Source organism: Erpetoichthys calabaricus, chromosome 17 (assembly GCF_900747795.2).
Source record: "Erpetoichthys calabaricus chromosome 17, fErpCal1.3, whole genome shotgun sequence".
Lineage (NCBI taxonomy): Eukaryota > Metazoa > Chordata > Cladistia > Polypteriformes > Polypteridae > Erpetoichthys > Erpetoichthys calabaricus.
Window position 1 is genome coordinate 83847620 of NC_041410.2, and position 21244 is coordinate 83868863.

At 43.1% G+C, this 21244-nt stretch overlaps 1 protein-coding gene across 2 annotated transcripts in view; it reads right to left on the minus strand.

Annotated features, from left to right (window-relative positions):
* Positions 1 to 21244, minus strand: part of olfm2a (olfactomedin 2a) — a 532593-nt gene that overhangs the window by 4741 nt on the left and 506608 nt on the right. For both annotated transcript variants that reach the window (XM_051920906.1, XM_028823438.2), the window contains exon 5: positions 6380 to 6486. In XM_051920906.1, the coding sequence (XP_051776866.1) occupies positions 6380 to 6486 (107 nt within the window). The remainder of the gene's footprint in view (positions 1 to 6379; positions 6487 to 21244) is intronic.

Below are 21244 nucleotides of genomic sequence, written 5' to 3' on the forward strand. Positions count from 1 at the left end.
TGTTTGCTATTCCTGTAATTGGTACAAAGTACTACAGCGAGATTACCGACTATCATTAAGAATGTAAGAAATCTGACAAACGAGAGGAGACCATTCAGTCCATCAAGCCCATTTGTTTAACTAAAACAGAGGTCCCCATCTCTGGTCCTGGAGGGCTGCAGTGGCTGCAGGTTTTCATTCTCACCCTTTTCTTAATGAAGTAACCTGTTTTTGCTGCTAATTAACTTCTTTTCAATTCATTTTAATTGACTTGCTCTTGAAGACTCAGACCCCTTCGTTGTTTCTTTTTCCTTAATTAGCAGCCAAACAATAATGAGATACAAAATGAGCCAAAACAACTGGTGACCATCACACAATATCTGAAAATAAAGAAAGAGGATGGCCGCATGAATGTTGATCTGCTCCACAAAACATTTTAACAGTTGCTCTTAGAAAAGAGAAAATCAACAATTGGTTGGAGTTTGAGGCCCTGACTTTGCTGGTCTGTGCTGTTGGCTCCCTCACTTCACATTTCATTTCTGTTTGGGTGCCATTTAAGGAAAGAAATGAAGCAATTCAGAGGAACGAGGAAGAAATTGTAGGCAACAAATCTTTAAAAAACAAGTCAATTAAAATGAAAGAAAAAGAAGTTAATTAGCAGCAAAAACTGGTCACCAATTAAGAAAAGGGGTAGAATGAAAACCTGCAGCCACCGGGGTCCTCCGGGACTGCAGTTGGAGACCCCTGAGCTAAAAGCTCAGCTGTCCCAATATCTCATCCAGATACGAGGGATGTTCAAAAAGTTTCCACAGTTTTGTATTTTCGTTGGAAATGGTGAAGGCGGGAGGAGTAGTAATTGGGTATTAAAAAGCTGGTACGCCGCTGGGAAAATTGCATCACAAAGAAAGAAAAGAGATGTCATTTGTTTTTAAAATTCTGTGTTAAAAAAGTTCAGAAACGTTCTGAACGTCCCTTGTACATCTTAAAGGTTGTCAAAGTTTCTGTTTCTCCATATCTCAGAAGTTTGTTGCAGAGTCCCACAACATGGCTCCCTGGGATCGATTATGCTGAAGCTTGGTAGTCCTCTTCTTTAATGAAATTTGTCTGGACGGTTCAGTTTTGGTTGAGATATCTTGAATATGGTGTACTGTACACATTTATGAAATCTCTCATTGAAAAACATTGGCAAACCTGCAGACTCATTGATCTTGCACTTGGGGTTACCGGGGCGTACGTTTTCACTGTGGTGACTACAGCTGTGAAACGATGACGTCCAAGCGGAATTTCCTTGTGACTTCAATTGAGCTCACTCTCACTCAGCCCTCACCAAAACACTCCTGCCGACTACGCTAAGTGCTTTGTCGTGACATGGATCACACACACTGCAATCCGTCCCAGTTTGCGCATTTGCACAGCCGCTACCCTGTGGCTTCTGGATTATGAAAGCCCCCCAGAAGCAATGCTTTTTTAATGCCACTAGGAGAACTCCTAAGCTCCCGCACACAGGAACAGCCTATAAACACTACAAGTAGAGCACCTTCTGGTGACGTCCATCATAGAGTTTGTTATCTGTGTTCTGTACAAAAACTTATATTTATACAGTGTGATGGACGGCTGGCATTTCAGTCTGGCTGGGACGTCCCTCAACCAAGAAAAAGAGCCTTTTTAGGGCAATACATCCCCCAGGACGCCAGATGGCAGCTCCCCTGGACAGAAATGGTTCCCTGGATTCCCGCAGGGCAGCATGGGACATGGAGTCCAGTTCATTCAGCCCTGTTGGGTACCGTGGGTGCCGCCATGGGGAGCTCACCAAGAACCAGGGGACTATTACGGTGATGTTAACCCGGAAGTAGTTAGGAGTCAGGAGGACGGAAACCCGCAGTACTTCCGGGACACCTGAAGAAGGCATTTGACCCGGAGACGGAAAACTTCTGGGTCAGGGACTATAAAAGGATTATGGGAAACCCCAGCAGATCGAGCCGGAGTTGGGTGGGAGTGTGATGGAGCTGCTGGGAGTTGGAGGATTGGTATTTTGTAATTGATTATTGTTTATTAATATTATTGGAAAATTGTGGAGTGTGCGGTACTTTGTGCACTGTTATTGAAGAATATTATAATTAAAATTTTCTTGTGCTTTTAAACATGTGTCTGGGACATCTGTCTGGTGGGTTCAACAGGGCAACAGCGACCCGTAGCGTCCACAACAGCTATCACTACAAACTACATGGATTAAATAACAGACGACAACATGATCATTTTGGGGTGGAATATTCCTTTAACTAAAGTCTGATGTTACTGTATGTGGAACTCTCTAAAATATTTCCTCACTAAGCGCTTGGAGAGTCTTTTTAGTTCTTCCACTGGATTTTCTTAAAAGCTAACATGTGGCACTTTCTCCATACTCGTACGCCATTCTATGTTAATAAAATACTGCAGAAAGATGAGAAGACAGTCACCTGTTCACCAATTCCCAGTGCCACGACAGTGCGGGCAATTAAAGCGATCATTGGCAGAGACAGAGAGCAAAAACAAGCCATTAATTCTGCAGGCCAGAAGCGGGGCCATTAATCAGTTCACCAGCACTGACAGGTTCTGGAGCACATTAATGAGACAATAGGACAAACTATTTGAGGAAGCGACTGTCACATTGAGGGGCTCGGTGCATTATGAATGGCTAGCGTATGAGTGGCTTTAGACCTGAGCTCCCAAAAGCTCGACCTTTGATCGACTAGGTGGCAAAAACAGAGCAGTAGCTTTCACTCTCTAAGGCTTGACACATTCCCATTGCAATTGTAATGGAGCTACACCAGGGATAAGGACTTAGTCTACTGCAGTATGACACTACCAAGGGCAAAGACAATCCGGGTGGAGGAATTCTGACAAATTTATATTTTCAGAAACATCATGATAAAGGAGAAGTTCAGCTTTTCTAGTAGTTAAATGCATTACTACCAATGTTTGTGGTGCACCATATGTTGGAATGACAAATGCAATGCATTTAATTACAATATGTTGGAATGGATGGCATACAGAGACTGGCATCCTGACCGGAATTGGACAAGGAGGTTGGTACAGTGGAAGATAGATAGATAGATAGATAGATAGATAGATAGATAGATAGATAGATAGATAGATAGATACTTTATTAATCCCCAAGGGGAGATTCACATACTCCAGCAGCAGCATAACGGATAAAAACAATGTTAATTAAAGAGTGATTAAAACACAGTGCAAGGTATAACAGTCAATATCTTTGAATAATGTTAACGTTTACCTACCACCCCCCCCGGTGGAATTAAAGAGTCGCATATTGTGGGGGAGGAACGATCTTCTCAGTCTGTCAGTGGAGCAGGACGGTGACAGCAGTATGTCGTTGAAGCTGCTCCTCTGTCTGGAGATGATACTGTTCAGTGGATGCAGTGGATTCTCCATGATTGACAGGAGTCTGCTCAGCGCCCATCGCTCCACCACAGATGTCAGACTGTCCAGCTCCATGCCAACAATAGAGCATGCCTTCCTCACCAGTTTGTCCAGGCCTGAGGCGTCCCTCTTCTTTATGCTGCCTCCCCAGCACACCACTGCGTAGAAGAGGGCGCTCACCACAACCGTCTGATAGAACATCTGCAGCATCTTATTGCAGATGTTGATGGACGCTAGCCTTCTAAGGAAGTATAGTCGGCTCTGTCCTTTCTTACACAGAGAATCAGTATTGGCAGTCCAGTCCAATTTATCATCCAGCTGCACTCCCAGGTATTTATAGGTCTGCACCATCTGCACACAGTCACCTCTGATGATCACGGGGTCCATGAGGGGCCTGGGCCTCCTAAAATCCACTACCAGCTCCTTGGTTTTGCTGGTGTTCAGTTGTAGGTGGTTTGAGTCGCACCATTTAACAAAGACCAGATTAGGTTCCTATACTCCTCCTCCTGCCCACTCCTGATGCAGTCCGCGATAGCAGTGTCGTCAGCGAACTTTTGCAAATGGCAGGACTCCGAGTTGTATTGGAAGTCCGATGTATATAGGCTGAACAGGACCGGAGAAAGTACAGTCCCCTACGGCGCTCCTGTGCTGCTGACCACAATGTCAAACATCTCAGTTCCCGAGACGCACATACTGAGGTCTGTCTGTAAGATAGTCCACGATCCATGCCACCAGGTATGAATCTACTCCCATCTCTGTCAGCTTGTCCCTAAGGAGCAGAGGTTGGATGGTGTTGAAGGCGCTAGAGAAGTCTAGAAACATAATTCTTACAGCACCACTGCCTCTGTCCAAGTGGGAGAGGGATCGGTGTAGCATATAGATGATGGCATCCTCTGCTCCCACCTTCTTCTGGTATGCGAACTGCAGAGGGTCGAGGGCGTGGCGGACCTGTGGCCTAAGGTGGTGAAGCAGCCGCCTGTCCATGGTCTTCATCACATGTGACATCAGAGCGACAGGCCGGAAGTCATTCAGCTCACTAGAACGTGATACCTTTGGGACTGGGGTGATGGAAAATGTTTTCCAAAGCCTCTGGACTCTCCCTGTTCGAGACTCAGGTTTAAGATACGCTGTAGAGGACTCCCCAGCTCCAACGCACAGGCCTTCAACAGTCGTGGCGATACTCCATCTGGACCCGCTGCTTTGTTGGCACAAAGTCTCCTCAGCTCTCTGCATACCTGGGCTGCTGTAATTGTGGGTACGGAAAAATCTCTCCTATGCTGGTATCAGCAGAAGGATAGGTGGAGGGTGCAGTACTCCGAGGTAAGAGTGGGTTAGGGTGGTCAGACCTGTTAAAGAAGTTATTCATCCGGTTTGTTCTCTCCACGTCTCTCTTGATGGTGGCACCCCTCTTTGAGCTGCAGCCAGTGATGATCTTCATCCCATCCCACACTTCCTTCAATGCTGTTATTCTGCAACTTCTGCTCCAGCTTTCTCCTGACCTGCTCCTTCACCACCCTGAGCTGGACTTGGAGTTCCTTCTGTACGTGCTTGAGCTCATGCTGATCACTGCCTTTAAAAGCCCTTTTCTTCTGGTTCAAAAGGCCCTTGATGTCACTTGTAATCCATGACTTGTTGTTAGCATAGCAGTGTACTGTTCTTACTGGAACTACAATGTCCATACAGAAGTTGATGTAGTCAGTAGTGCAGTCAACAACCTCCTCAATGTTCTCACTATGTGACCCCTGCAGGATATCCCAGTCCGCAGTTCCAAAGCAGTCCCTCAGAGCCTGCTCTACCTCAGGGGACCACTTCCTGAATGAGCGTGATAGATGAGTACTTATAAATTTTTCTACCCCAACATGCTAGGTGGCAACCCCCTTGGGTTAGGATTCCCACAAGGACACCTGCAGGGCATGCTGGGACCTGTGACATTTGTGGGAGCCACCAGGGGGAGCTAATGTCATTCACACTCCTTACTTGTTTAGGACTTCCGATTGACCCAGAAGCACTTCCATCAGGCTATGCCCAAGAACCAGAAGTACTCCCAGGTCCAAGATAAAAGAGACCACTTAACCTCATCCAGGCAAATCGGAGTCGGGAGAAGAGAAGGACAAAGCTCACCTGGAGGAGCGGAAGGAGCGAGGGAAAAACAAGGTGAAGAATTGTGTGGTTTATGTTGCTTTTGAAGCCTTTGTTTAAGGTACTTACAGTGAATCGGCCTTTTAATTATAATGGAACTGGTGTCTGCGAGGTTGTGTCTGAGGTTCGGGGGTGCTACAACGCCCCCTACTGGTCACAATGTATTACAGACTATATTTGAATAGATTGCGTACTGAAAACATTAATACTGAGCAAAGCTAATACTAATATAACTGAGACATACAGTCAAATATTACAACTGGTCAGTTGTCATTGGCAGTGTACCTGCCACCTGGGCATCTTATGGCCAGATTTCTGTCCTACATGATGGCAATTCAGGCCCTGGCACTTATGTAGTGACACCTCTATATGTTTCTTCTGAATTGGTCCATTGTGAATCTGAACTCTGGACTCTCTTTCATACGCTATTTAGTAAGGGATACGTAATATCATTGTCAATGTTTGTGTTGCACCACCTGTTGGAATGACAAATGCAATGCATTTTATTACTATGAATGTTTGTGATGCACCATCTGTTGGGATGACAGAGCCAAAGCAACCAGACAGACACAAAGATACACAGACCCTTATCCTTTTATTAAAGTGGATAAGATGTACCATCACACGTGCTGCTTGTGAGCATGTCAGAGACCCTAATAAGGAAGGAAAGGCAGACATGAAAATAGAAATTAAGTGACTAAGCCACCAAGTGAAAAAGGTTTGACTCTGTTGTTGAGATTTGTTTGTCTAAAATCTTAAAGCATGCTGTGTGCCACCTGAAGGGGACTAAAATAAGGGTAAGGAGAGGGAGCTTTGTTGACAACAAAGTTGCATGTCTTACCCTGCTGTCTGAACTTGGGGTCATGGTGTCTGTCATCCACGAGCCGAATCTTGAGCCGGATGCCCGGATTGTGATGGGGTTACTCACGCCAGTCAATTTGCCACAGCCTAAATAAAAAACAAAAAAGAAAACACAACCGACATGAAATAAAAAATAGTAATAATAATCTTGTGGTCGCAGTTGCTGTTCTCAAATACGAGATGTTTTACATTTACATTAAGTAGAAAACACAGCAGTGAATTGCTTTAGGACAAACTCCTCTTGAAGGGTTAGCATGAATGACACCACATCAACAAGACATGCATTACATAAAGGCAGGATCTCTGTGGTCGTTTTATAGCATTTATCTTCACAAAATACAAAATATAAAATACACACTGCTTCATAAAGAGGGAAGGCCTCACCGCTCCAGAATCCTAAGGTCAGATTCTGTGCCCAGTCTGCATGTTCTCTCTGTTTCTGTGTTTTCTTCCTCACTTCTCCACTTCCAGGGTAGTGTTTTTCAAGCAGTGTGCCACAGCACGGTGGTGCAGTGTGAGAGCTACCCAGGTGTGCCATTGAAGTGTAGTGCACTTGGGTATGAAACTGAGAGGGATAAGTTCTGCTGGTGGTCGAGAACCAACTGAGGAGGGTAAGGACTACCTGGTGAAGCTGGCATAAAAGCAGCCCCTCAATCGCTATGTTGCAGACCAAGCACTTTGAACACTTCGGACATATCTCCTGGCTGCTAGAGTCCTGCCCTGTGTTTATGGTCGCCAGCAAGCCTCAAAGCACTGGTGGTCAGCGGGCATACGATTTGCCTCTGAAGCAAAGAGGGGCGGGCAAAGGGCCGAAGTAGCTGGAAGACATTCAGCAAAGTACCTTGTCTGTGAATGCTGATCTCAGAGTTGCTTTTTGTACTGGCTTCTCCAGTAGTCCCACCGCTTTGGACAGTTGAGCAAGTTTATGATGATGTCTGTGGTTTGTAAAACAGTGGTGTGTCTTTGGGATGATTTTGGTTACCATAGGAGACACAGCTCTAAGGGATGAATAAGAGTAAGCGCACCCCTTCCTGTCCCCATTCAGGCTCCACTGCAGTACTGTGGCGCAACCCATCACTAACGACAGACTCTGTGGCAAAATGAAGATGACCTCTGACGTCCATCTGCCCCTTCTTATTTGCCCTCGGGATCCCTAACTCCAATCCTGATGGACTCCTCACCCCCCTCCCACCAGTTACCAAGTGTGCCCAGTCTGCTCTACATAACCTAGCAGGAAGCCTACAAATCTACGACAAACAAACACTCCGACTCCGATTACCTTCTGCCAAGGTATCACGTTCTCTTATCTCTCTCTCTCTTTCTCTCTCTCTGGCTCTTTAATGAACTTCAACATGGTCTCACTACTTTTCAACTTCTTAACTCACAGCTTGGTACCTCATGCCTACATGCAGCTGCTTCGCTGTTTCTCACTTCTGGTGCTCTCTTGTGGCACCGCCTCATAAATAGTCACTTGCACTTTGCACACACATGGTAACCACCATCACCATAGTCAACCTTACTACAATTCCACATGTTCATAGGGTGGAACACCAAGAGGTGGGTCCACTCTGACGTCACAGAAGAGTTGCCTTGATCACTATTTGATTCCCTCTCAACCTAGTCTTAAATTTCCTATTGTGCCGCGAAAGTATTGTGAGATCAACTCTGTTATGTTTCAGTCCGGGTTTACAACTTGGCTTACTTTGTGTTTTTGGGCCTGGGTAGGCTAAATCATGAAGGTACTGTTATGTTTCATCCTGGGTTTATTCCTTGTTTTATTTTGTGTGTTTGAGCTTGGGCAAGCCAAATCCTGCAGGTACTGTTATGTTACAGCCTGGGTATATTCCCCTTCTTATTCGGTGTGTTTTTGGGCCTGGGTAGGCCAAAGCTTGCAGGTACTATTATGTTTCATCCTGGGTATATTCTTTGTCTTATTTTGTGTTTTTGGGCCAGTGTAGGCCAAAGCCTGCAGGTAGTGTTATGTCTCAGCCCATAGATATGTTCCCTTGCTTATTTATGTCTTTGGGCCTGGGTAGGCCAAAGCCTGCAGGTACTATTATGTCTCAGCACTGGTTTATCCATCCATCCATTTTCCAACCTGCTGAATCCGAACACAGGGTCACGGGGGTCTGCTTGAGCCAATCCCAGCCAACACAGGGCACAAGGCAGGAATCAATCCCAGGCAGGGTGCCAACCCACCGCAGGACACACACAAACACACCCACACACCAAGCACACACTAGGGCCAATTTAGAATCGCCAATCCACCTAACCTGCATGTCTTTGGACTGTGGGAGGAAACCGGAGCGCCCGGAGGAAACCCACGCAGACATGGGGAGAACATGCAAACTCCACGCAGGGAGGACCCAGGAAGCGAACCCAGGTCCCCAGGTCTCCCAACTGCGAGGCAGCAACGCTACCCACTGCGCCACCGTGCTGCCCAGCCCTGGTTTATTGCCTTGCTTATTTATGTTTTTGGGCCTAGGTAGGCTAAAGCCTTCAGGTCCTGTTATGTTTCAGCCCATAGATATGTTCCCTTGCTTATTTATGTCTTTGGGCCTGGGTAGGCCAAAGCCTGCAGGTACTATTATGTCTTGGCCTGGGTTTATTCCCTTGCTTATTTATGTTTTTGGGCATGAGTAGGCCAAATCATGAAGGTACTGTTATGTTTCATCCTGGGTTTATTCCTTGTCTTAATTTGTGTGTTTGGGTAGGCCAAAGCCTGCGAGTACTGTTATGTTAGAGCCCAGGTATATTCCCCTTCTTATTCTGTGTGTTTTTGGGCCTGGGTAGGCCAAAGCCTGCAGGTACTGTTATGTTTTATCCTGGGTTTATTCCTTGTCTTAATTTGTTTGTTTGGGTAGGCCAAAGCACACAGGTCCTGTTATGTTTCTGCCCAGATATGTTCCCTTGCTTATTTATGTTTTTGGGCTTGGGTAGGCCAAAGCCTGCTGGTACTGTTATGTCTCAGCCTGGGTTTATTCCCTTTCTTTTTTATGTTTTTGGGCCTGGAGGTACTGTTATGTTTCAGCCTGGATTTATTCCCTGATTTATTTTATGCCTTTGGACATGAGTAGGCGAAATCCTGCAAGTAGTAGTTGGGGGCTGGCTGCCTAGAGTAAAGCTTTTTCTGGGAATGTCTATGAAGCTCTTGGCCTACTTGTGGAGATTTCTATACACACCATGCACATTTTGTCAGCCAATCAATGTGAAGTATCCTTTTTAATTCTTTCTTCACTCTGACATGTTAAATGGACACTTGTGCTGACTCCAAATCTCTGTTTCAGTGGTCCAGATTACCTATTTTCCTTATTTTTTTTTTGCTGGAATCTGCTTGTGGCCATGGTATGCTTTGAACTTCTGGGAGAGCTCTCGTTGGATGTCAGCTTTTGTACACACAAGAGCCCACCTCTACAACTTGAGTTTAACTTTGTCATGGCTTGTTGCAGATCAATATGACTAAGTCATGGAGGATGTCACACTACGTGACTGGTGGTCACAGATGTACGCCTCAGCTATCTATGACCAACTTTATATAAACTTGCTGAAAACATTGTGTAGTTTGAAGGAGTAGTAAGAATCCAGACTGACCTTTATGAAAGGCACTATATAGAATGAAGAATGTTAACGAGGCATTTCTAAGAAAAGCAAAAGTGAAAATCCAAGCTTGTCTTTCAGCCCTTGCCTTGTTCTTCCGTGATGTTGCTGTGTAAAGTGTGCTGGACCGTCACCTGCGCCGTACTGACACCACCATCTCCCATGTGCTGGTCCGAGCATCCACCATCTATGGGCGTCTCATCGCCTCTCTGGAGTCTTCCTGCTCTGCTCTTCCCTAACTTTTCAATTAAGTTCAGACACCTGGAAAGATCAGTGACACACGGCTTCTTCCTCCACTCCACTGTCACCTTGCATTATTGCCTCAATACGTCTGCTGAAGTGAGTTTTTGTCTTTACGTATTCTATAAAGTTCCAGTGTGAATTATTGTGTTATTTCACCACCACGCTTCTGCAGGTCCCCATAAAAGGTGATGTATTAAATCAAGACAAATGATTCCATTGCCAGGTGTCATATAGACATAGTGATTGTGTGTGCGGCCTCTCGAGTTTCGAGCGTTAAACGTGGCACTGAAACAGACCAGGGTCACCTCCATCTGTCTGCTTCAGTCCTAAAGCTGCCCTGAAGGGTGTACTGTAACTGGATAGAAGACCAACTTAAGCCTTCCACCATCTTTACTCTGTTTTGTAATGTACTTCACCCGTGACGCCTTACAGGACCCCCACAGACAAGAGTAAATAACCCATCAGAAGAGAAAATCATTTTATCAGCAATCATCAGTGGGTTATTCACCCCAAATCCTATTCACTTGCAATACAACTCAGTGACATGCGTCTGTAATGAAGAGTCAAAGCACATTAGAATGAATGTTATTATTTATAGTGCCTTTCGTGGTACCCACCTTCTCAAAACATACTATCTTGCATTACAAGTCATAGAGCTGAATGAGAAACCACCGCAAAGATAAACCAAATCACATTATAACCTCTCAGTCAGATGTCATTATTTATAGTGCCTTTCATAGTACCCACCACCCCAAATCCTATTCACTTGCATTACAACTCAGCGACCTGCACCATTAATAATCATCAGGAGAAAGTCAAATTACATTATAATCCACAACCACCCTTTATTATGTAAAGTGCCAGCCTTGGCACCCACCAGCTCAAATTGCATTACCTTGCATTATAATGCAGTGACACACCTGATTAAGCATTGCTACAGAATAGCACAATGACATTATAATTTCAATTAAATTTGATTATTTATAGTGCCTTTCATAGTACCCACCTCCCCAAATCCTATTCACTTGCCTTACAACTCACCGACGTGTGCCATTAATAATCATCAGGAGAAAGTCAAATCACATTATAACCTCTCAGTCAGATGTCATTATTTATAGTGCCTTTCATAGTACCCACCACCCCAAATCCTATTCACCTGCATTACAACTCAGCGACCTGCACCATTAATAATCATCAGGAGAAAGTCAAATCAAATTATAACCCGCAATCAACTATTATTATCTATACTGCCAGCCTTGGCACCCATCAACTCAAATTGTATTACCTTGCATTACAATGCAGTGACACACACGATTAAGCATTGCTACAGAATAGCACAATGACATTATAATTTCAATTACATTTTATTATTTATAGTGCCTTTCATAGTACCCACCACCCCAAATCCTATTCACTTGCATTACAACTCAGCGACCTGCGCCATTAATAATCATCGGGAGAAAGTCAAATCACATTATAACCTGCAACCACCCTTTATCATTTATAGTGCCAGTCTTGGCACCCACCAGCTCAAATTGTATTACCTTGCATTACAATGCAGTGACACGCATGATTAAGCATTGCTGCAGAACAGCACAATGACATTATAATTTCAATTAAATTTTTTTATTTATAATACATTTCATTGTATTCACCATTCAAATCATGTGACCACTCATTACAGTACAGTGGCATCTATGAGTGACAACTTCAAAATAAAAGACAAACCATATCGTCACCCACAGTCAGACTTTATTCTTTATATCATTTTTCATATTGCCCACCACCCGAAATCTTGCAAAGGGATAGTCAAATCTTATTATATTTCACAATCAGAGTTCATTATGTAAAGCATCTGTCATGGTGTCCACCGTCTTACAAAGCAACAACATGTGTGACTTAGCCTCACTGTAAGTCCCATTATAATCCTCAATCAAACTTTATTATTTATGGTGCCATTCATGGCACCTGCTACTCTACAAACTATACACTTGCATTAAAATGCAGACCGTGCATAACTAAGTATCAATGCAGAATGATCAAATAGCATAATTCTCCATTCAGGATGTGTAAGTCTGTGCTGTAAAAAGCCTGGGGTCCCAGAAACTATTGAAATCGTCAGAAAAAAAAATTGAAATATAGAGATGTCAGGTAATTGACAGGAACTACTCTGGACGTCTCTCTCCTTGGAGGTTTCGTTTTGCCGATGTGCTAACATCTCTTGTGCATTAGTGGTGGGAGGAAAAGTAAAAGGGATACCATTCCGCCAATGTGCTCGCCTCGCTTGTGTATTAGCGGCTAAGCAACTTTGTCTAAATTCGGAGGTTTTGTTTGGCTGACATGCTGGCCCGCTTGTGAATTAGCGGTTGGAGGAAAAGTAAAAGGCATAATGTTTTTCCGAAGTGCTTGTCTCACTTCTGCATTAGTGGCTAAGCAAGTGACTCTTTATTTAGAGGTTTCGTTTTGCCGACATGCTGGCATTGCTTGTGTTTCCTCAGAGGTGATGCCCTTACCCCTACTGCACATCTCACTTCCTGGCTGGACAGACACACACACACTTCCACGCATAGACATTTATATATAAGATAGTGCCTTTCAAAATACCCACCAAGCAAATCCTATTACCTTGTATTATGAATCGGAGACATGTATGAGTAATTACACCTCAAATCATGTCATAATCTCACAATCAGGATTATTATTTATAGCGCCTTTAATTGTACCCACCACCCCAAATCGTATTAACTTGCATTACAACTCAGTGACATGCATGGTTATGTATTGCTGGTGAATAGTCAAATGACACTATAATCTGCAGTCAGACTTTATTATTGCAATATAAATAAAATTTATTATTATTATTATTATTAGTGCCCTTCATAGTATCCTCTACTCCAAATACTATAAACTTGCATTAAAATGCAGGCCATGCATAACTAACAGGATCAAATCACATAATTCTCCATTTAGGATTATTATTTATAGTGCCTTTCAAGTGGACATGTGCAGAGGACAAATGCTGGGTAAATTAGGAGAAGGTAGTTAAGGATGGAGCTGCCAGGTAAGAGGAGAAGAGGAAGACCTAAGGGAAGGTTTATGGATGTGGTGAGAGAGGACATGCAGGTGATGGATGAGACAGAGCAAGATGAGGAGAACTAGAAGATATGGAAAAAGATGATCCGCTGTGGCAACCCCTAACAGGAGCAGCCAAAAGAAAAAGATTTATAGTGCCTTTCAAAGTACCCACCAACCAAATGGGAAAGGCATCATACAGTATAAATAAAGCATGTTATTATTCTTATTAAAATCATATCATAATACCTTATATTACAGAGACATGTATGAGTAACCATCCATGAAGGATGGTCAAATCATATCATAATCTCTCAATCAAGGTTATTATTTATAGCGCCTTTAATTGTATCCACCACCCCAAATCATATTAACTCGCATTACAACTCAGTGACATTCATGGTTTCCACCATTCCCTATTATATGAACTTTCATCAAAAATTAGCAGCTTGCATGATGAAGTATTACTAACGGATGGTCAAATCACATTTTAATTTGCAAACTTTATTCTTTATAGTGCTTTTCATAGTCCCCACTACTCCAAATACTATCAAAATGCAGCAATATGCATAAATAAGTATCATTGTAGAATGATCAAATCATAACAGAATTCTCACATTGGATTATTTTTTCTAGGGCTTTTCAAAATAAGCACCAGCCAAATCCAATTACCTTGCATTATAATGCAGAGACACATACTGTATGAGAAACCACCTCTTCAGAATGGTCAAGTCTACTATATAATAAAACATGAAGGTCTGTGTGTCCAGTTCCTCAGAGCAATCTGATTGGTCAGTTTGGCTTTGGTGTGATTGGTCAGTTTGGTGACATGACAAACGAGAAAGTGTGAAGGTGAGATGCATGAGAAGAAGTAAAGATTCACACTAAGAGAGTCGCCTTCAAAGACAGAAAGTATAAAACTGGACAGGAGGTGAGGAAGGCGCCTCAAAAATAATGAGAGAGTCTGAGAAACGGGCTTTACGGGAACGCACTTGTGAAAGGGAGGGCCGGTCAAGAGATTCAAATACATCTGCGCTGAAAGTACACGTAGGGCAAGACATGGCAAATATTTTTTAAATAACTGCATTACCTGTCAGACAGGTATTGTGGCTAGATGCATATAATTCTAAATCACTATTATTATTTATAGTGCCTTTCACAATACCTGCCAATCAAATTATATTGTCTTGCATTACAGTGCAGCAACATATTTCCGTATTTAGCCCTGTGGAATGGTCAAACCACATCATAACCCTTCAATCAAATTAATTATTTATAGTACCTTGAGCATGGGAAAGGTGCTATATAAATAAAATGTATTATTATTATTATTATTAATAATAATAATAATAATAAATATTATAGCACCTTTCATTGTACACAAATAAATTGTACCACCTTGCATTACAGTGAGGAGACATGTTTGAGTCTGTTATTATTTATAGCACCTTTCATATATTATATTATATTATATTATATTATATTATATTATATTATATTATATTATATTATATTATAGTATATTATTCGAAGTGTCTATCGTTCTTTGTGCAAAGAAAAACTTCCTAATGTTTATGCGAAATTTACCCTTAACAAGTTTCCAGCTGTGTCCCCGTGTTCTTGATGAACTCATTTTGAAGTCACCGTCTCGATCCACTGGACTCATTCTCTTCATAATTTTAAACACTTCAGTCAGGTCTCCTCTTAATCTTCTTTTGCTTTAACTGTAAAGGCTCAGCTCTGTTAATCTTTCCCATTAACTCAACCCCTGTAGTCCTGGAATCAGCCTAGTCGCTCTTCTCTGGACCTTTTCTAGCGCTGCTATGTCTTCATTGAGACCAAAACTGCACACCGTGCTCAAGATGAGGCCTCACCAGTGTGTTATAAAGGTTGAGCAGAACCTCCTGTGACTTGTACTCCACACATCAAGGCGCTATATAAGCTGACATTCTGTTAGCCTTCTTAATGGCTTCTGAACACTGTCGGGAAGTCGATAGCTTAGAGTCCACTACGACTCCTAAATCCTTCTCATAAGGTGTATTCTCGATTTTCCGACCGCCCATTGTGTATTCAAACCTAACATTTTTACTTCCAATGTGCAATACTTTACATTTACTGACATTAAATTTCATCTGCCACAAATCTGCCCAAGCCTGTATGCTATCCAAGCCCTTCTGTAATGATATAACAAATTCCAAATTATCTGGTAATCCACCTATCTTGGTATCATATGCAAATTTAACCAGCTTGTTACTTATATTCCTATCTAAATCATCTATATATATTAAAAATAGCAATTGTATTATGTTATATTGCAGCGACATGTATGAGGTGCCACCCCTATGTAATGTTCAAACCACATTGTAATCCTCAGCCAGGCTTTGTTATTTTATAGTGCCCTTCATGGTTGGCTCCACTCCAGATTATATTATATGACTCTTGAAATACAAGTCCATGGCTTCCTCAATTAGTCAAGCATGGTTTATTTTTTTATGTTTTTGCCCTTCATGGGGCGCATCACCTCAAAGCCTATTATATTACACTAAAGATACAATGCTGAGATATGCAGAAGTAAACATCACCTACAATCATGAAATCTAACTGCTCTCCTATCACGGGTAGCATGGTGGTGCAGTGGTTAGTGCTGCTGCCTTCCATTTGTAGAATCTTGTATTTAAACCCTGATCCCAGGCACTGACTGTGTGGCATTTGTACATTCCTGCCACATGTAAGTGGATTTTCCTTCCATAACCAAAAAAAAAAAAAATATCTCCTTCCACATTCAGGGTTATGGTCATTTTAAAGCTTCTCTGCAACCCTGAACTCAATAATTATGGTTAGAAAATGGATGAAGAGATTCTTGATTACTCATTCATCCCTTTATTTCAGTTTCAGTTTGTGCCAGTGTGTGCCACCCCAAAGCACATTCCATGACCCTGAAGATACCCTGCAGTGACATGCTATGCATTTGTAAATATCACCTTGCCATCATCAAATGTCATTATCATCTTCATCAATCAATGCTGCTTTATTTACTACTGGGCCCGTCAAGGGCACACCACCCCAAAACACGGCCCCCTGCGGTGGTTATGGCTTTAAACTACATACAGTGCATCTGGAAAGTATTCCCAGCGCATCACTTTTTCCACATTTTGTTATGTTACAGCCTTATTCCAAAATGGAGCTTGAGAGGTGCTGCAAAGAGGAATGGGCGAAACTGGCCCAGGATAGGTGTGCCAAGCTTGTGGCATCATATTCAAAAAGACTTGAGGCTGGAATTGCTGCCAAAGGTGCATCGACAAAGTATTGAGCAAAGGCTGTGAATACTTATGTACAGTACATGGGATTTCTCAGTTTTTTTATTTTTAATAAATTTGCAAAAACTTCAAGTAAACTTTTTCATGTTGTCATTATGGGGTGTTGTGTGTAGAATTCTGAGGAAAAGAATGAATTTAATCCATTTTGGAATAAGGCTGTAACATAACAAAATGTGGAAAAAGTGATGCGCTGTGAATACTTTCCGGATGCACTGTATCTTGAGGGTGTGGGTTCAAATTCCACTGCTGAAGCTCATATTCAAACCACTTAACCCAATTCTGAATCACTGGGGGCTAGAGCCCATCATTCAGTACAAGGCAGGAAACAGCATTGTGCTGTCTGTGCCAGTCTGGCCATTTGCAGTGTGGCCTGGCACTGCCGGCCATGCACCTTCAACATCTGGATTACAAAGGCCATTAGAAACTCCATTTTTATATCATGAACAATGGGAGAACCCTTATGATCCTGCAAATAGAGACGGCCTCTAAACACTCTGAGTGAAATTTCCTTGTCAGGTCAGCTGAGTGCTCTTTCACTCAGACCCCACTTCTTTGTTTCAACAGCACCGACAGGCCCCAACAATCCAAATGTCCACAGTGCAAATCCTAACGACTACGTTAAGTGTTTTGTTGTGACACACTGCACTCCATTCCAGTCTGTGGTAACTGTCAATTGCCAGCCACAAACCTGTGACCTCTCCTTTTTTTACACCACCAACAGACCACAGCATCCTAATCATTAACAGTTCAAATCCTGCCGACTATGCCAAATGTTTTATCATGGAGTGGGTCACAGACACTTTAATTCATCCCAGTGTGGACATTTTCACTTTGGTTGCTGCCCGTGGCCACTTGAGAACTGGCAACATCTGCATTACAAAGACCCTTTTTAACACCATGAAGTGCTATGTTTCTGTGGGCAAGGAAAGCCTCAAAACAGTGGAATGTTCCAGTGTTGTCAGCTAAGCTCTCGTTCACTTAACAACCCCCTTTGTTTTTTGTGTGGAGCACCAACAGGCCACTACACCCACTTGTTAGTCAAGAGTTACAAATATACTTCTCTGTCCAAAGAATTACATCCATTACAGTTCCCATATTGTTGCAGTAGATTCACAAAGAATACCATGACTTTGACCCTACATACTGTATTGGGCCCACCTTAACAACAAGAGAGGGCATTGCTGTATGTGTGAATGCTATTTATAGGCTGTGGTTCAGCATTTAACACAATAAACCCTTCATCTCCAATCTCAGGGATCTGCATCTGAGCACTTCATGATGCAACTGGGATTTTAGGTTCTTGACAGGCAGACCCTCGGTGGTTTGAGTGAGTGACCACACTTCATCATTCCTCACTCACAACACAGGGGCTCCACAGCGGCCGTGTTCTGAGTCCTCTGCTCATACAACTGCATGGCTACACATGAATCTAACATTATTGTCAAGTTGGCTGATGACACATCTGTGGTGGGCCTGATCTCTAGCAACAATGAGCAGACTTACATGGATGGAATGGAGAATCTGTAACACCGGTGTCTGGACAACAGCCTACTCCTGAATGTTAGCAAGACAAAGGAACCGATTGTGGACTTGTGAACCACCAACCCCTCAGTTTCACAAAACACTCAAATGGGAGAGGGTGGACAGTTTGAGATACCTCAGCGTCCACATCATAGAGGGTCTGACCTGCTCCAAGCACATTGGTACCTCGGTGAAGAAGACTCAATAACGTCTTTACCACCTCAGATCTCTCAGGGATTTCAGACTGCTCTCCTAAATATTAAAGAACTTCTACATATCCACCACCAAAGCATCCTGATAAGTAAGAAGTAATGTCATCTAGTTTGGAAACGGCAGGACCACAAAGCTCTGCAGAAAGTGGCGGGGTCACGTCAGGGGCATCTACAGCAAGTGATGTCGGACCAGGGCAAAGAAAATGATGAGAGATGCCAGCTATCCCAACAACCGACTCGTCTTTATGCTGTGGTCATGGAAACACTATCCATCCATCATCCAACCCACTATATCCTAAATACAGGGTCATGGGGGCTGCTGGAGCCAATCCCAGCCAACACAGGGCGCAAGGCAGGAAACAAACCCCGGGCAGGGCGCCAGCCCACCGCAGGGCACACACACACACACACCAAGCACACACTAGGGACAATTTAGGATCACCAATGCACCTAACCTGCATGTCTTTGGACTGTGGGAGGAAACCCACGCAGACACAGGGAGACATGCAAACTCCACGCAGGGAGGACCTGGGAAGCGAACCCGGGTCTCCTAAATGCAAGGCATCCACTGCGCCACCGTTCCGCCCCTAGAAACACTATAATTCTTTGCATTTATATAGCTCTTTTCTCACTATGTATTACTCAAAGCGCTCAGAAATTGCAGGTTTTTGGCATTAACGGGATTCGAACTGGCAACCTTCTGATTGCCAGTGCAGATCCGTAGTTTCAGAGTTTTCCCATACCGGGAGTTGAACCCAGGCCGTCTGGGTGAAAACCAGGAATCCTAACCGCTAGATCATACTATGGCTGCCTGAAGACTGAGGAGGAGCCATACACATCTGGAATGAGGACAGAGCCTAGAGCTCCATGATGCCCTATTGTCTCTTATGTCAAGTTATTTATTATTTACTTATTTATTAGTCGGTTAGTCTGTCATTTTCAAACCCATTTATTCCTGAACAGGGTCGTGTGGACCCTGCTAGTGTAGGGTGCAAGGCAGGGACAAACCCTGGACATGGTGCCAGTCTATCACAGGGTGAGCACACACACCCACACACACAAACACACACACAGCAGAGCCAATTTAGGATCAGCAAACCACCTAGCCTGCATGCCGGAGGAAAGCCACCTGGAGACAAGGAGAACATGCAAACTCCATACATACATACATACATACATACAATTTATTTTTGTATAGCAGTCCAAAATCAACACAAGAAGTGCTGCAATGGGCTTTAACAGGCCCTGCCTTTTGACATCCCCCCTAGCCTTGACTCTCTAAGAAGACAAGGAATAAACTCACAAAAAAAAAACCAAGGAAGGAACCTTGGGAAAGGCAGTTCAAAAAGAGACGACTATCCAGGTACGTTGGGTGTGCAGTGGGTGTCAAAAAAAATGTCAATACAACACAATACAGAGAACAGAACACAAGTAATCCTCAATACAATACAATAGTACAATAGAAATATTACAAGTACAGAGCACAATTTAACTGTTTCTGTTCAGAGTCCTGGAGACCTCAGCCATTGAGCTGCCTCCCCCTATTGGCCATTCCACAGCTGAGTCAGCACTGGGCCAGCCAACCTGATGAAAGGACCCCTCCTTCCAAGATTCCTGCAGTCCTCCATCAGAGATGACTTTACCTTAGGCAGGCAAAACCACCTGGCAGTAGGGCAGTGGCGCCAAGTGCCACATGTGAGTACCCAGAAGAGAAGCAAAATAGGTGAGGGTTAGTAACACATTCTAACTATCATGTTACTTATGTTTTAGTGCTAATGACTAACAACAGAGATGCAGTCTGTAAAGTTAATCAGCAGCTCTAGTCAGGGTGTGCTAAACTGAAGTAGTGAGTCTTCAGCCGGGATTTAAAAGCTGAGACCAAAGGGTCATCTCTTATAGTAGCAGGCAGACCATTCCACAGTTTAGAGGCCCTGTAACTAAAAGCTCGACCTCCCACTGTTATTTTATTAATCCTTGGAATCATAAGCAGAACGGCATCTTGAGATCTTAATGTGCACTTGTAAGAGTTAAATTTGAACCCTGGTCCGTGTGTCTGAGTCTCCTATCCTTGTGAGCTTATGTTTAAAAGATGATGCTGTTATTTTATTATTCACTATGATAAATGTATTTTTTTGTTATTTTATATAATCCCTTAAGAGAGATATGTTCTTTTTATGGCATAACCATTCTTCTATAGTACTACGTTTCCTGTTTTTGTACCCAGCTGGATCATATTATATATATATATATATATATATATCTATATATATATATATATATATATATATATATATATCCATCCATCCATTTTCTAACCCGCTGAATCCGAACACAGGGTCACGGGGGTCTGCTGGAGCCAATCCCAGCCAACACAGGGCACAAGGCAGGAAACAATCCTGGGCAGTGTGCCGACCCACTGCAGGACTATATATATAGGTGACTAAGTCAGTATGATCATCGGGTTGTATAGTTTATTTATTATGAACATGTTCTTCTTAAGTTAGCATATGCTGGATTTATGTCCAAGTGTCTGTTGATGGCGTTTTCATCTGATAGCCAAGACTCGGCCAACTCTCTGGCACTTTTAGTACTGGCCTTAAATTTTACTTTTACATTGTCCCAGTTGAATGTATGTCCTGTCAATTTGGTATGTGCATAGATCAATGATAGTGCGTCCTTTCTTCTGACGGCGTTGCGATGTTCCTGCACACGTGTTGAGATTCTTTTTGAAGTTTGTCCTATGTATACTGCTGAGCAAGAATTGCATGGGATACTATAAACTGCGTTTCGTGTTTCTGCTGTCGATTTCTTGTTTTTTGGCATTAAAGAGGACTGTGCGCAGATTGTTTGTGTGCAATCTGCGCACAGTCCTCTTTAATGACA